This window comes from Prunus dulcis, chromosome 1 (genome assembly GCF_902201215.1).
Source record: "Prunus dulcis chromosome 1, ALMONDv2, whole genome shotgun sequence".
In the NCBI taxonomy this organism is placed as follows: domain Eukaryota; kingdom Viridiplantae; phylum Streptophyta; class Magnoliopsida; order Rosales; family Rosaceae; genus Prunus; species Prunus dulcis.
This window is the reverse complement of record NC_047650.1, coordinates 20249926-20266567: the sequence shown is the minus strand read 5'-3', so window position 1 is coordinate 20266567 and position 16642 is coordinate 20249926. Positions and strand designations below refer to the sequence as shown.

Below are 16642 nucleotides of genomic sequence, written 5' to 3'. Positions count from 1 at the left end.
CAGCATATTTACCGACGTCTTAAAGCAACGTAACAATGAATAACCACGACGCTATTTTGAAGCAATTATTCAGGATATCACGTCGGGGAAGGATTAAGAACCGCCATGTAATTCAAAATAACACGACTCCAATCCCATAATATCGACGTCTAAAAAACGAGATATATAATCTGAACGTTAAAAAATACGACGTCATCATACATTTTCCACGCCGCAAGTTCTTTTATAAACGAAGAGGAACGAAATGAATTCCGACGGTAATTCATTATAACCGCCGTCTAATATCAATTAAATGACGTTATTTGTAATACGGCTCTCATCATAATCAACGCCGTCTATATGTTCTGTAATACGGCTCTCATTTATTTGGAACCGACGTTGTTTAGAAGTTCAACGTCGTCTACATTAATAAGTGCGCCGTGAGTAATGAATACATATAAATACAACGTCGACTATATAAATGCCACCGACGTTGTTTCGCATTTCAACGTCAACTATATAAATACATACGTCGTAAATAATGACACTGACAACTATTTCCACGCCATCTTTTTTAGAAAAATCGAAGTGGAAAATTTATTTCACGACGGTTGTTTGTAAATAAGAGACGTAGTAGATTTCAATAACGTCGTCTTCTCATGTATTTAAAGACGCCATATTTTTTCTTGTCGTGAAAATTATATTTAACGGCGTAGTGTTTTAGTTGTCGTCGTTGTATGTCTATCTTGCGGCCTTGTTCTTTTAATATGTGTCATATTTTTCCTTTTTAACGACGGTGATTTGTTTGAGTTGGTCGCCTATTCTCATCCTCGACTATTTTTTAAAACTTTAGCAGACTAAACACGTCTGTTTTTATTTGTTTTCGACGTTGTTTTATTTAACAACGCCTAATATTTATCGTCGTTGTTTGTTTCTGAAAATAGGACGTATAAATTTTGTAATACGACCTCATATATTTGTAACCGACGTTGTTTCGTTGTTCAACGTCTACTCTATAAATACATACGTCGTAAATAATGACACTGACAACTATTTCCACATCATCTTTTATAGAAAAATCGAAGTGGAAAATTTATTTTACGACGGCTGTTTTTATATAGGCGACGTAGTAGGAATCAATAACGCCGTCTTCTAATGTATTTAAAGACGTCATATTTTTTATTGTCGTGAAAATGATATTTAACGGCGTCTTATTTTAATTTTCGTCGTTGTATGTCTATCTTGTGGCCTTGTTCTGTTTATATGTGTCATATTTTTCCTTTTTAACGACGGTTTTTTTAGAGAGTTGGTCGTCTATTCTCATCCTCGACTGCTTTTTTAGATCTTTTTGCAGTACAAAGACGTCGTTTTGTATTTGTTGATGACGTTGTATATTTTAACAACGACGGTGATTTAGCGTCGTGGTTTATGAGGGAAAAGATGACGGTGGATTCCACGACCATTGAAAAACCGAATACACGACGGTGATTTACCGTCGTCTTTTTGCTTTTTATATGACGCAAATCAAAAATTGAATTTACCATATATGATCCTTCAATCCATTACTTCCAACTATATGTCCTGCCATTTGACATCAAATTCTTCTTTCCTATCTATATCTCATATACAATTATGCAATTCCTCAATATTGTATCTACTGTTTAGTTTTTCTGAGAACTTATTCATTATGTGCCATATACAATACCTGTGAAATGTCGTAAGGAGAGATTGCACAATCGTCTTAGCTATGGCTGTATCTTGGTCCGTAATGATCATTTTCAGAGCACTACCTAGCATTGCTTTTTTAAATTCTTCAAACAACCAAATAAAGGAGTCTTCTGTTTCATTCACTGAAAAAGAACATGCAGAAACAATGGCCTGCCCATGATTATTTAACCCTATCAATGGCGCGAACACCATACTATACCGGTTGGTGTTGTACATAGTATCAAAAACAACTACATCTTCATAATATCCATATGAACGCCTTGAGGTTGCATTTTGCCAAAAACAATTAGCTAGTCTTACATATGAATCTTCCTTCATCTTGAAGTAAAAGCCATCATTCTTTTTTCTCTCAGCCAAAAAATGTTCTTTTAAAAGCTCTGCATCATGCCTGATAAGCTTTGCATGAAGTTGTCTCTCCCAATTATACAAATCTTTACTGGTGCACCCAATGTTTTTCATTCCTCTTACTTGTACCTTAAGAAGACTCATTTGTTGATTGGTAGATATATTGGATGCACCTAGGTCTCGGTTAAATACCTTCTTTGACTCCGTAACTATACGGTGACTTCTCACCAAATGCACTTTATTCAGGGTTGACATCATATGGTTATCTTTCTCAGTGAACCAAGAAATTATGTAATTGTTAGACTCAACTGCTTTTGAGGCCACAACTCTTGCCTTGCAGCCTTCTCTACATTTGCCTCCCATTCTTTTGGGTTTAGGATCCTCGGGTGCACTACAAAATAGAAGCCCTTTTCCGAGGGCATTTTTTCGTTGCAAAAAGCCTTTTGCCGTCGCAAATACCCTTTTTCGACGGCAAACGTCCGTCGGAAGTCGTCGCTAAAAGGCCGGTTGCAAATACTTCATTTCCGACCATTCCGTCAGAAATAATGTATTTCCGACGCCCAGGCTTCGTAGCTATTGCTTAAATTTTTGTCGAAAATGGATTTTTTAAACGACCCTACATATTTATTTCCGACCGTACCTGTGGTCGTAATTACTTATTTGATTGTCGAAAATAGTTCTTTTATCGTGATTTCTTGTTTTTGCGAAATCATATTTTCAACCAATGAGTGTCGTCAGAAATACTGTTTTCGACAATGATATATTATTTGTGAGGGCTAGATTTCGTCGCAATTATCATTACCGACCAAACGAGTTCGTGGAAAATATATAATAGCTCGTCGGAAAAGAGTATAACAAAATATTTTCGATGAGCAAGTTACGTCGGAAATATATATTTCCAACCACATTTATTCGTCGCAAAGTTTGTCATAAATAGATTAATCCTGTCAGAAAATATTTTTCGACGAAAAAGTGGTTGGAAATATAATTGTTTCGACCCGATTATGTCGTGGGGAATGTTGTTGGAAATAGGCAATTATTGTCGGAAATATGCATTACCGAGAGGGAAATGTGGTCGAAAAATGTAATTATTTTATTAAAAAAAATTAATAAAAAGAAATTTGAATAATAATATTTGCTATAAATAGTTTTCTAATCATCCATATTTAATTGGTAATATAAAAAAAAAATCTTACGACACCATACTGTACTAAAATTATTCTAAATAGTTAAAACATAAACAATCCCCATCATCCTTAAAACATATAAGCAATCCGCAAATATATCAGAACCTTGAAATTCAAAATACATATTGTAGAGCAAAATACAATTGATGTTGCACTACTCGTCTTCAAGGTGAGCATCTGAACAACTTTCTACATTGTCCTGTCAAATAAAAGGTAATAATTAATAAGACATAAATCGTTTAAGAATAAAAATAACAAATACAATATTTAACAGTGAGCAAAATATTGAAATGAGAATAAAAGAGTCCACCATTGGAGCAGATTGTCTTGAGCGTGCATAAGTATTTGAGTTGTTTTCCCTCATACTTTGAACTAGATCTTTCAATTCATACAGCACACTTTTCAAGTCCTTCACTTCCTCCTTTAATTTCTCATGCTCTTCTTCACGTTCTAAGCATATACGTTTATTACAATCTTGGTCATCTGAGGGATACACATCTTTTGTACTATAGCCACCACCTAAGCCAAGGATACGACCGTGACTTGGCCCACCAATAACCTCCTTGTATATATCCCAATCATCTACTTCATTCTCGTCTTCCGTTGCAGCAACCTTTTTATTCTCCATTTTTTCCTTCAATGAAATAGTAGAAATATAAACATGGATATAAAAATATGTCGTGAATAATAAAAAAAAATTAAAAAAAAAGAGAAACAAAGTAAGGGCAACGTACAAAAAGTTCTTTAGCCTTTTCACTTGGCCAACTTTCTTCTCCTCCATTCTTAGGCTTACTTACATGGAACTTTTTGAAACAATCAATTGGACTCGGTTCAATTCCAGTTCGATCAAGCTATTAAGATTTAAACAATGAAATTTGTTAGGACCAAATTTGGAAATAACCACAAAAGGAACAGTCAACAAAGCAACAACCAAATGGATATTTTTACCTCATCTTTTCTGTACTTTTCCATTGGAACAGAACCTGTGGTATGCACAATTGTGGATTTCGACCTATTGGACTTGTTTCTTTTACTTTTACTTTTAAGACAAGATGACTTGAATCTTCTTGACAATTAAATTGTGCTAACTCTATGCAAGTTGGAAAAAATATTCCCTCCTGCCTTTTTTGACATCATGATTCACCTAACTTGCCACTTGGCATGGGAGGCAAAGGTGGCTGGTCCAGTACAATTCAGGTGGATGTATCCGGTGGAAAGGTAATCTCAATGTTTATATATTAATTTTATTCACGATTTGTTTAACTGCTGATGTATGATTCTCTAATTTCGATATTTATGACACAATTAGGTATTTGCATAAACTAAAGACTTATGTTCGTAATAAGGCTCATCCAGAAGGGTCTATTGCCGAAGGTGTCTTGGGAGACGAGTGTTTAATATTTTGCTCTCGCTATTTGCATCGAGTTGAAACTAAGTTTAATAAAAGAGATAGAAACGACGATGGAGGTCAACCGTCATATGATACATCTCCGTTATCTATTTTCTCAACACCTGGTCGAGCTTTTGGGAAAGGTGTACTTAGAGAGATGAGCATTGAACTTCATAAGGCTGCCACTCATTATGTCCTGCAAAATTGTGATGAAGCTTTGCCATTTGTCCAGTAAGAATTCTTCAACACTATAAATTCTTTGTGTATTTAATATATGTTACTATTTATTTAGATCTAATATAATCATTTGTTATGTATGCAGAGAACATAAGAACATTCTAATCCAGTCTAGTGTTGATAATGTGGAGGAGTCACATAGGCTTCAATTTTCAAACTGGATGTCTAAAAGGGTATGGATAATATTGTATTGGAAAAATTATTGACTGTCATAGATGTTTCTTTAAAAACATTTTTTCCTTTCTATGCAGGTCACAGAACTATACAACGATGGTAAAGTTAGTAAACAAATGCTTTCTTTGGCTCGAGGTCCTGAAAGGCGAGTAACTTATTGTCCTGGTTATTATATTAGTGGTTTTAGATTTCATACATTGCAGCGTGATGAGAATAAAAAAACACAAAATAGTGGAATTATGGTTAAGGGGGAGAATCAGGTTGACGATGTGCCTTGGTATGGAACCTTAGTAGATATTGTGGAGCTTCGTTACATAGAAGGAAATAGAGTTGTATTGTTCAATTGTGATTGGTATGACACAGCACGAAAAGGAACGGGTTACAAGATAGATCGTTATGGAATAATCACTGTTAATACAACACGCAAGCTAAATACTCAAGAGCCATTCGTACTAGCAAGTCAAGCAACCCAAGTTTTTTATGTGAAGGGGGTTAAAAATAAAATTTGGAGTTTTGTAGTGGAAACAAATCCAAGAAATGCTTATGAGATGACTAATGATGAGATTGAGCCATACCAAGAAGCAGAGACTCAAAGTCAAAGCATGCATGCCATCCAAAATGATGTTGAAGACAATGAAATTGATTGAAGAAGGGATGTGATTCAACTTACAACTATGGGATGAGTTGTCAAGTAATTGTGATTGTCTATTTTTTTTTTTTAATCATCTTTTTTTTTTTTTGGATTGACTATTTTTAGTTATTTATTTTGGAGTGTGATTGGTGATTATCAATCAATTTTTTTTATACTTATTCTAATGGGAAATTGACATTCCAACATTTTACCTAGAAGAGGAGAAGCCCTCGGAAATATTCAAGCAATTCCGACGGAATAAGAAGCCCCTCGGAAATAGTCAATCAGTTCCGACGGAATGAGAAAGCCCTCGGAAATAATCATCCTATTTCCGTCAAGAGTACTTTTGGTTGTTAATAAAATTGGCGCCAAGTCTTCCCGCCAAATAAATTACATTTCCGACGACAATGGAGACTTTTTTCGAGGGTATTTCCTTTGTCGGAAATAAATTTCAAGCTCGTGACATATTTTCAAGGAACAACATTTTTTGGTCGGAAAAAACACTATTACCGAGAAAATTTCAGGGCCTTCGAAAAATGTTTGTCGGTAATGACCCTTTTTTTTTTGTAGTGGTGGCTCATAACACCCTTGTCTACAACTTATGAACTCTTTCTTATTAGCTTATTTGTAAATCTTGTCCTTCTACTTGAATGTTTTTGAATACCAAACCTGGAGAACTCATACACATTATCAAGTGAGTTAAATTCTTTCCCCACTTGAGGTTTCAAATTTATACTTACTACCAGTATTACTCCCACTTCATCATTTATTTGACTACTAACTTCCTTTGCCCCCTCAACTTGGTTATGCACCTCTGCCCCATCAACTTGGTTTTCTTTGTATTCACGTCCATTTTTCTAAAAAGTTGCAACAACACAGTTAAAATCACATTATTTCCAAAAGCTCTCAATATATATGGTGCAATTTTAATGCAATCTTTCATATAAATTATGGTGCAATTAATAGTTGTTATACATAATAATTATTTGTAATACAACAATTGCCCATTTCTTAATCATACCAATAAGACAAATATTCATTATAGGAGTTTCTCATACCTATTCACTATTTAATCATATTTCATCACCAACATATTGACAATTGAGTGATATTTGTTTAATATATAAACAAAATTACAACTATCTGCACTGAAGTATAAGACACTTTTATAAATTTTTGTTCTTTTAACCTAAAAATAATTTTGCTTTCCACCATACTCGATGCAATCCTAACAAATGGTCTAAGCGACTATTAATATAACTATATTCCCCATCTCCATTGGATCATTTTATTTTTTTGGTTGAAATCCACTTTTAATATGAAAATGGAGAAGGGAGGAAACGGCACAAACTGCTCCTTCAGAATCAAACAAACCAGAGAACCAAAGAAAAGCTGAAACACGCCCGTAGGAAACCAACAGAGGCCAGCATTCATAAACATTCCAAACCAAATTCTGACTAAAAGCTACATAATGTTCATAATCATTTACTAGTAATGCACTTCCCAAGGTGAGTTGAGAAAAAATTGGGCTAGTTGAGCTTCAGATGATGTCACAGACTGTACGATCAAGGCGGGTCAAGAAACAAATTGGATGAGTTTGCCCTCAAATCTCGTCCAAGCTCAATGAAGAGCCAGATGAGTTACGCTTAATGAAGAGCCAACTATGTTTCATCGATATTTGTCAAGCGTTGGGATTTTGTTTTAGGTTGTCTTCAACCTGGATGCAACTTAAGTTTCTCTTTTAATCCAGCCGTCCAATTTTACCCAACGGCTGCGATCTATCCTCATTTAAGTCCCTCAATTAAGGTTCCTCAATAGAGATTCACACTTATATAATGAATCTAGGTTGGGTTGGGCACATGCACAAGGCATGAGGCCATTATTAAGTTAAGTCCATTAAAGTTGTGGCCTAATACAGGCATAATGAGAGATTCGGCCAATTACTTGAACACATCTGAGTTGGCCCAGATCATCAGGGCAATGTGTACGCTCTCTCTTTACACTTAAGTTCGATTTCCAATTTTGCCCTTATACTCAAGTTCAATTCCCAATTTTGTACATTAAACTAGTTTAGATTATTGCTTCACAACCCCATTAAAAAAATTAATAAATGAATAAATAAAAACTTGCAAGAATTGTATCATCAAATTATAGACCTATTTGATGATTATATCACCGTATTCACATCATGTACATCTTGTCACTAATTCACCGTTTTATAGTCATTCAGGTACCAGCACGGCAAAGGCTATTGATTCAAGGAAATCAAGCCCAACAGTTCTTAAATTTGTGATATTATAAATCCAATAGGACTACCGTATGTCTTTGATTCTGATATAATCAACAAAAGAGAAAGCAAGCACAACACATGTTAAATTAAAATCTCAAATTCAAAATGAAGCAATATTGAAACAAGTAAAAGGATCGATGCATATCCATTGAGAAATGAATCTAACAAAAGGGAAAACAAAATGTAAGCCAGTCAATAATTTAGTCACATTGGAGCTTGTACTAGTTGACATAAATCATAAGGAAAATAAATATCAAGCATGCCATGCCTGTAGCTTTGAGATACATTAATTTGGGTTAATGTTATTCGACCCCAAAACCATAATTAACATTGCTTTTGGGGTATTCCCACCCAACTATTTTCTTTTCTCCATCAATTAGAGAAGTGAAGAACCAAAACGAAAAAAAAAGAAAACCAATATATAAATTAAAGAGAAAGAAAAAAAGAAAAAGAATGCCAAAAAGAGGAGAGGGCCGAGGAGGGGTTTACATAATTAAATAAACAATGATGCAAACATGGATGGGACCCGATGATGATCAAATAAAATGATGAGAGAAAAAAAAGTGAGATCAGTTTGAAGCAGAAGTGGAGGCCGTCCTAGCGTAGTGCAGCACCATGACATGATCAGTGGCTGTGGTTGAGGAGTCTGGAAGCAAAGCCGGTGCGTCCCTTAGACTCCATATGTTATCTCTTACATGCTGCAACGTCAAGAAAGGTAGAAGCTGCTGTCCTCTACATGTTATCTCTACCTGTAATTTCATATCATTTTCAGTCCCAATCACAACAACATTCCAAATTCTCACACCTCCACATATATATACATATATATTTACACACACACGTACATTAATAAAATGTAATCATTAATTAATTTAATTACTTACTAACTATATAATGACAAACGGAAACAAATTATTAGTAATGGGCTCCCCTTAGCTATATTTGTTGATTTCACATGCATGTCAAAAGAGAAGTTCTTAGGTGCAATCATATCATACGTGCAGCTATAATAATTGTGCATGTTAGAACAGCATAATTATGAAAACTAGCTTTTTGCTTTTCTTTTAGGTAAGTGTAATTGATAGCCATGCAGATATTAAACCAGGACTTTAGGAAATGTAATCGAGTATATATTATAAAAACTCTCGGAAATAGGATGCAAGTGATCTTTTGTCTCTTATTAACATATATATTGGATTATATGACAAGGAAAAAAAAAATTCTAACTATTCAAAAATATAATGTTAGAGAGTGTAACGATCTAAGGTCCTGAGTCGAATCCTAAAATCCGTGTAGATTGTGTGAGTTTAGTATATTAACAACGCTCCTTTAAATAAGAAAGATCTTAAAATATTACTATCGCTTTTAATCAAAAAAAGAAAGGTCTTAAAATATCTATATATGAGAAAATAAAATGAGCAAATATTATGTAATGTTGAAGTCATGCTTTGTCACTAGCTTACGTCTTTTCCATGCTATGTGTTCCATATAAATCTTTGTAACGTCTGCTTTACCCATAAATCTCTCTCAACTTTTTATCTTTACTCCCAAGAGATTCTTCATGCCCCACGCCAAACAGTCCACGTTGATAACTTTTATATTCCAAAATAATAAAGAAAAAACATTCACACAATGAAAAATTACGTATTAGTATGTAATAATTGTAATTGTCCCACAGAAAAATAAGGGATATTGGAAAAGAAAGTTAATTCGGTCAGCGGTCAGGCATTAAAATCGACTGTGAGGGGGCTGCCCGCCATCGCACGATCTTAAACTTCCCGGTTTTAATGATTAGGGGACCTACTCAGACTTTGCTGGTAAGCCAAAATCATGACGCTTTGGACTTTAATATTAAATTAGCAAATATCAAATAATATAATTTTTTTTATAAAAATAAATCCCAAAAAATAACGTAATGGATCCAAAAAGCACGGCGACGAATAGGCACTATCGATCTTTTATTTTTTTCAAAAGGGCCAAAGCCTAACTATTCCAATCCAATTTCATCTTCATGCACGTCTCTTTCACGTTGCTTCTGAAAACCCTAATTTGAAAGGTCAATATTCCTTCATGAACTAGCTTCCACCGTAAGATCTTTTCTGGCTAATAAAATATAAATATTATAATCTCTAAGACACTGCTTGAAACCTGGCAAAAGCAAGTTGTTTAAAGGTCGTTTTTATATTAACCAACAAACAAGGATTATCCTTGTATTTCTTTAATGTGCATGCATCGCATTCACCAACTATAAACTATTCATTCACTTTCATGCTTCTTATCTGTCTTTTGTGATTTTATTTTTGTTCTTACTAAGACCATGCATTTAATTCCTCCAACATAAAGTATTTTGTAATATTTATTCAGATTTCTATAGCATTTACAACGAATCTACACCGTCAAAATGAAGCTAGCTACAACTAGGTTCCTAGTTGGTTGTGGGGAGAGAGGATGATGGGGTCTATTAAATTCCATGCATCAAAGTGCAGCACTTAAGGTTTTGATGGGCCTTTTTTTAAGCACAAACAATGCATCTATATCTAGTAAAAGAGAGCGAATTAGAAGGGCCTACATTAGCTGTGGAATGGAAAGATATGAAAGATGAGTATGAGTTGAAAGAAACGAAAGCGTGACGAAAGGAGAACGAGAGAGAGAGAGAGAGAGAGAGAGAGAGAGAGAGAGAGAGAGAGAACCAAACGCATGCAATAGGTTTTGAGAACGACAGGGTCCACGTGTGATTTTTGAGGCCCTACAATATAATTTGGACCGACCGATATGTGTTATCATCGACACTTTATTGTATGGTAATAAGTGTCAACTGGCCAAGATAATCCAAGATGATCGAAGATGTTTGATTTGCAACAACTTAAAGTCAATGAAGCAATTACAAAATACATGTTATTCATGTCGATGAAAAAGAAGAATAATTTTTTATGATTCTCATGGATTGTGGCTAATCACCACAAAGAGCATCATGCATGCCTAGCTACCAGCTAGTGTGAAACCAAATCAACGAACCCAAAAGATCATATCTTGATCATCTGAGAATCATATCACCCACAGATACAAACAGTCCTAAATTTACGCTAAAATCATTAGGGATTGTTTATTCTTTTTTGGGTTCATGAGACTAAGTGTATTTAAATGTAATAAGTTAGAGCTCATCTTTCATGCCCACTTATAAACCTAATCATTGGGTATTTAGTTGCATGCCAGGTGTGAAGGGTGCGAGTTGGCTTTCCGGCCGGCATGGAATTTAATTTAATTTCTCCCTAGAAAATTTGTGTAATTAACCTGTGCGGTGGATCCAAAAAGAACAAAAGAAATTGCCAAATCAATGTGTAAGGTTGACTTATATAATACTAAAGCACGTGAAAATTATTTAGTTTTTTTTTAAGTTATAGATATTTTCTATTGAGAAGGGCAATACCAAATTAAATTTACACACACTACACAGATGTTATGACTCGAACCCAAAACATTTCTTAAGAGAACAATTGCTCCATTATTAATATGTAGAGTACATATATAAAAGCAAGGAGAATGTTTAGTGTGTCACACATCCTAAATTATTGCTATATTTTATTAATATGGTATAGATATGGATGAAAGTTTTAATTGTAATTAGGGGATATGCATATATGGGGTGCATGGAAACATTAGCAGCAGAGTTCGATTGTTGGTTGTTTTGCATATAGCTAGCTGTTTTGTTCGGGAATGATTAATATTATAAGATCCTGTCTCCATCTCTCGTCTCCTAACTTGGTGGCATGGAGTATAAGGTAACAAAACTAGATTAATTTTATCATCAAATCATCGCAAAACATTTTACCTATATTATATACATTTTGTTGGTTTATCATTCCTTCCACTATTTTTATATTCTAATAAATAGAGAAAACTAAAAACTGTTAAAGATGTAGAGTCAACAACTATTTTCCATGTATTTTAACAAATTGAAAGGATTGAACTTCAAATTGCAAAACATTGGCATGTAGAGTATGTCATGCAGATCAGTTCATACACACACACATATATATAATTTAATTAGGCTACAACGACATCGTATGAATATGATAATTTAGGTCAAGAGAAGACAAGTTATTAAGCCATTCAGCCTAACACGTTAGCTTATCTAGTATTTATTTATTTATAATGTGAATTAAGTTGTGGTTCCTTGTTCTTTCCCTGCTAGGTATACCTGCGTTGGTTCCTATATCAATTTCCCTAGGTCATAATTACTTTTTTTCCAATTTCCCTTGCATTATATAAAAGTAGCAGGGATATACTGAAATAATTCATTCTATTATTATTATCATTCTTAACTAAGTCAACTCCTATTCAAAGCAATTATATATATTCTCGATTCAATTGTAAATTCATAATGGATTAATTGAGGAATTGTAAGTAGATTCATAGTTATTCGATTATCGACAAAGCTATTTCTATTGAATATATTCACTATAGAACCCCAAAAAATTAAATTAGAAAAAAATACCACACTAATACAGTTACATTTGCTTGTGGGAGATATAAATTTAGATTTATGCACCTTTTCTTTAATGACAAGACTTGTGTTTCTTAATTCATGTAGAAAGAGTAGATATTAATTATATCTTAATAAATATTATATATAGCTTAAACTTGCATGCATGGAATACAAATGTATCCTAAACAAATAATATGCATGCATTTTCATCGAGTTATATATAATATGTAGAGCTGACTTTACATCATGACTCATGCCTTCACGTAACATCTATTATTGAATACTGAGATTTCGTTTACTCTCTGCAACTATGTCTTACACATCATGCTGTTGATTAAACCCGTGATTAATAATTAAAGTTTACTCATTCGTTGCATAAACAATTTTATAATCTAAGAATGCTGGCTAATAGCAAGGGTGCAGTATGCTAATCATTTCAAGATATATATAATTAATATGATCTCTCAAGTACGTTAAGAAATCCTTAGTTCATTGCGAAAGCTTAAGTCACTTTAAACACGACACGACTTGTGTTTCGATATGTTTTAAGGAATTTTAAGTTGAGCAAAATTATTAGGAAATATATAGGTATTTCATCATCAAGTGTGTGTTAGAAGAATTCCTTATGGTGCCGCAATAGTATGCACATTGTCACTGAATTATGTGTAATTAATGCAACTCGTGCACCTATACTAGTATTTTTGCATACATCTAAGGTTTATTAAAACTTAATTACTCTATCTAGAGATCTGTCATATGAAAAAAGAACCTAACATGCATATGCCAGTTAACATTGCACTTGGATGATCAAACTTCTAGCGGGAATCAGAAACAAAGAAAAATAGCCAAGGAGTACCGCTGAAGCGAAGGAGGACTGGTGGAGCCTGAACGATTTGAGAGAAAGATCGATTTCTCTCAAACTTCTAGGACAAAAAGAAGGTAAAAAGTGTTGTTATTGTTGATTATAAGAAGACACTCGTATAAACAAGCCTGAATGATTTGAGAGACAGTGGGAAATATAAGCTTAAAATCAAGCGAAAGTATATACACTCCAAGAAATCCTAGCTAGAGTCATATATATGCTGTACGCTGATCTAGGAAAAAAGAAGAAGGTAAAAAGTGGTGTTGTTTATTCTAAGAGGACACTCATATAAACAAGAAAGGAAGATCGATCTCTTCAGGTAAAATTTGGACATAATTTATATAAAAGATGAGTCTAAGCCACTTAATCCCACCCAACTCTCCTTTATATTCCATCTATTTAAAGTTAATAATCTCCAATCGAATGTTAGATTACGCGTAAGATACGAGTGTGTGTGTACTCGAATTCCTATTGTTTGGCTTTCATAGTGGTGTTTCTATCTATGGTAATGTAGAGATTTTTCTTTCTTTTTTTTATGAATGTTGGTTGTGCTTTATTCTGCTTTTCCATACAGATACTGCCAGTTCATTGAAATGTTACTTTCATAAATTTTAAGATATGAAAGAGGAAACTCCTTTTAAGCAAAGACGAAAGGACATTCATTTTTCTCTACCATTGATTTGAGGTTTGAGCATAGCGCGGTGGTAGGTAAAGAAAGCACTTGATAGTAGTTAACCTTAATCAACTTTTACCCTTAATTCCATAACCAAGTTAACTAACTAAACACAAGCAGATGACCGATTTAGAAAGACTAATTTTTTTTTTCCCCTTTATTAGAAAATAGTTATGAGCAGAAAAGCTAAGGCGAACAATACAAAAAGAGAAGAGAAATATACTCACCACCTAAATATGGTTTTATCATAAGAAACAAATAGCACTATATACAAGCCCAATTCTAGTTCTGCTGTTTCTATCACGTCCCTAACACCAACCATGTGCTCATAGCTTAGCTTAGTTACTTGACAAATGATGTTTCTCGATGATGTTAAGTTAGTAAGCAGCACTACAAGCTATCAATTAATGATCAACTCTTTAAGTATGAATTTCAAGTTTTCTGCTAATGGTCAGAAAACATACCTCTGATTCGCTATCCAGTCTCAGCTTGTTAACCAGATACTTCTTTATCAACCGGATTGTCATCCTTCTATCCCTAAATTTTCCCACATAAAAAAATTATAAAAAAAAAATTAATCGTAGTGATAAGTAAGTAAAAAGGGAAAAAAAAACCTCAGATTAACCAAATCCCAGAAGACGAAGGATAGAAAGAGTTTACTTGATTCTTAGGTAGCTTTTGGGTATCTGTGGCAAGAACGGTTCTTTTTCTCTGCATTGATGGACAAACCGAACATAATTAATTATCATGAGAATTGATTAAACACAAATTAACATGAAGAAGAAAGGAAAAAAAAAAAAGAGGGAAAGAATGATCAGTGGGGTCGGCTATCCAACAACACTAATAATGCTGATTCAATATTACTTACTGATTCTGGGATGCTTGGAGCATAAACCAAATGCCCGACTGGGGCCTCCTGGGAGGATCAACAACTCTGAAATCTAAGCTTGGCCCAGCAACATTCATGTCGTGATGATACTGATGATGAAGCGGACGAGGAAAATAGGGGGAACCCAGTTGTGTGAAAGAGGAAGTTGAATAAGAAGAAGAAGAGGTTGAAGCCATCCCTATATTATTATGAGGGACAGTTGGCCTGAATTGCCAGTTGCCCTCGTGGTGAGGAAACAAACTCGATGAGGAGCTGCTCATTCCCGGCCCCGGGTGTTGAAAGTATAAAGATGTAGCACTCGTAGAGAAATTCGAATGAAACGGCAGCCTAGCGGAAGAAGAAGAAGAAAGAGGACGGATTTCTGGAGGAACAAGAAACATTGGAGGCATATGATGATGCTGCATAGACGACATAGACCTGACTTGTCGTATGGATGATGAAAGAGCAGCGTCATGGCCAGGTGGTAATAGATCGAGCTCAATCAAACCGGGACCAGAAAGAGTGTCCCTTAAGCCTCTGGGGGTTTGGTCTACGGTTGCAGCTGGTTGATGATTGTTGGAGCCGCCTATAGTCAATTGGAGCCATCCTTCGTTGTCCCTGTCATCTGGAGCATCCTTTGAACTTGAACCGGCTTCGTTTACACTGTTGGTTCTCGACTCATCCTCAGCCATTGGATCAATCGCCACAAGATGGTGATGAAGATGATCAGATTCCGTAACGATACTGTTAATATTATTATTGTTGTTGCTGCTGTTATTATTACAACAATAATAATTATACTCATAACCTTCTTCGACTTGACTAGTAGTACTCATAAGACCGAAGCTCTGATCTTCTGCCGTGTTGTAATTGGCACCGCATCCACCATAACCACTGTAAAGATATCGATGATGTTGTTTGGATAAGTTTTGATGAGCAGCAGGAACCATGGTCATTTTGAGCAACCCACCAACCCAAAGGAGAAATAATACTGATTGGAGGCCTCAGCTTGAGCCATGAGTTGATAAAGAAACTAAGTCTTGAATGATCTGGGGTTTAGATGGGGAAGTGAGATCTGCTGCTGGTGCCATGGGAGGAATGTTTTGAGCTAGTACTAATTGGGGTAGTGGTATAATTAAGAAAGAGAGAGACACCCATGAACATGAACGTCTTGCAGCGGCTGATGATGATGATGATCATGTGGTGGGCTTTTGTTTGATGCAGTTTCATTTCATCCTAGTAGAGATATGATATTCCCAGAAAAATCGGGAGAATAAACCTTGCAAATCTCACTTTCCATTAATTCTATTTCTTTGGAAGCTTGTGGATGGAGATGAAATAGTTGCAGAGAGAGAGAGAGAGAGAGAGAGAGAGAGAGAGAGAGAGAGAGACGGTGATCAGTCAGTTATATTATATATGTATTTTTGTTCTTCTATTCTATATATGCTGAAGGAGAGGTCGAACAGTACTGGTGATTTTTTTAAATAATAAATAATAAAAAAATTCTTGACTTTATTAAGAACTAAGAAGAAATATACGTCCCACCTGTTTTCTAATAAATAATTAGGCTAGGGTACCATGATTCTTGTACAACATATATATGTATACAAACATGGGTAAATACTTCAGACCCAAAAAAAAACATGGGTAAATACTTAGTTCTTAATTATAGTAACTTTTAACAAAATTCATGAGATTATTATGACAGTAACAATTCATTTGAGTAAGGGTGATTTTTACTTTTCATTGATTAAAAATTAATTGGTGATAAATAATAATAATAATAATTACA

At 34.6% G+C, this 16642-nt stretch overlaps 2 protein-coding genes across 2 annotated transcripts; both read right to left on the bottom strand.

The window, feature by feature from the left end:
- Positions 1 to 3393: 3393 nt before the first annotated feature.
- Positions 3394 to 4245, bottom strand: LOC117616154. The gene is made up of 4 exons (XM_034345384.1): positions 4188 to 4245; positions 3974 to 4090; positions 3550 to 3873; positions 3394 to 3438 (listed from the first exon to the last, which is right to left on the bottom strand). The coding sequence occupies exons 1-4, from the start codon at positions 4209 to 4211 to the stop codon at positions 3394 to 3396; spliced, it is 510 nt and encodes a 169-aa protein (XP_034201275.1). The 5' UTR covers positions 4212 to 4245.
- A 3981-nt stretch (positions 4246 to 8226) lies between these two features.
- On the bottom strand, positions 8227 to 16225 carry LOC117614857 (protein LAX PANICLE 2). The gene is made up of 4 exons (XM_034343776.1): positions 14851 to 16225; positions 14643 to 14693; positions 14447 to 14519; positions 8227 to 8710 (listed from the first exon to the last, which is right to left on the bottom strand). The coding sequence occupies exons 1-4, from the start codon at positions 15804 to 15806 to the stop codon at positions 8531 to 8533; spliced, it is 1260 nt and encodes a 419-aa protein (XP_034199667.1). The 5' UTR covers positions 15807 to 16225; the 3' UTR covers positions 8227 to 8530.
- Between the last annotated feature and the right edge of the window lie 417 nt (positions 16226 to 16642).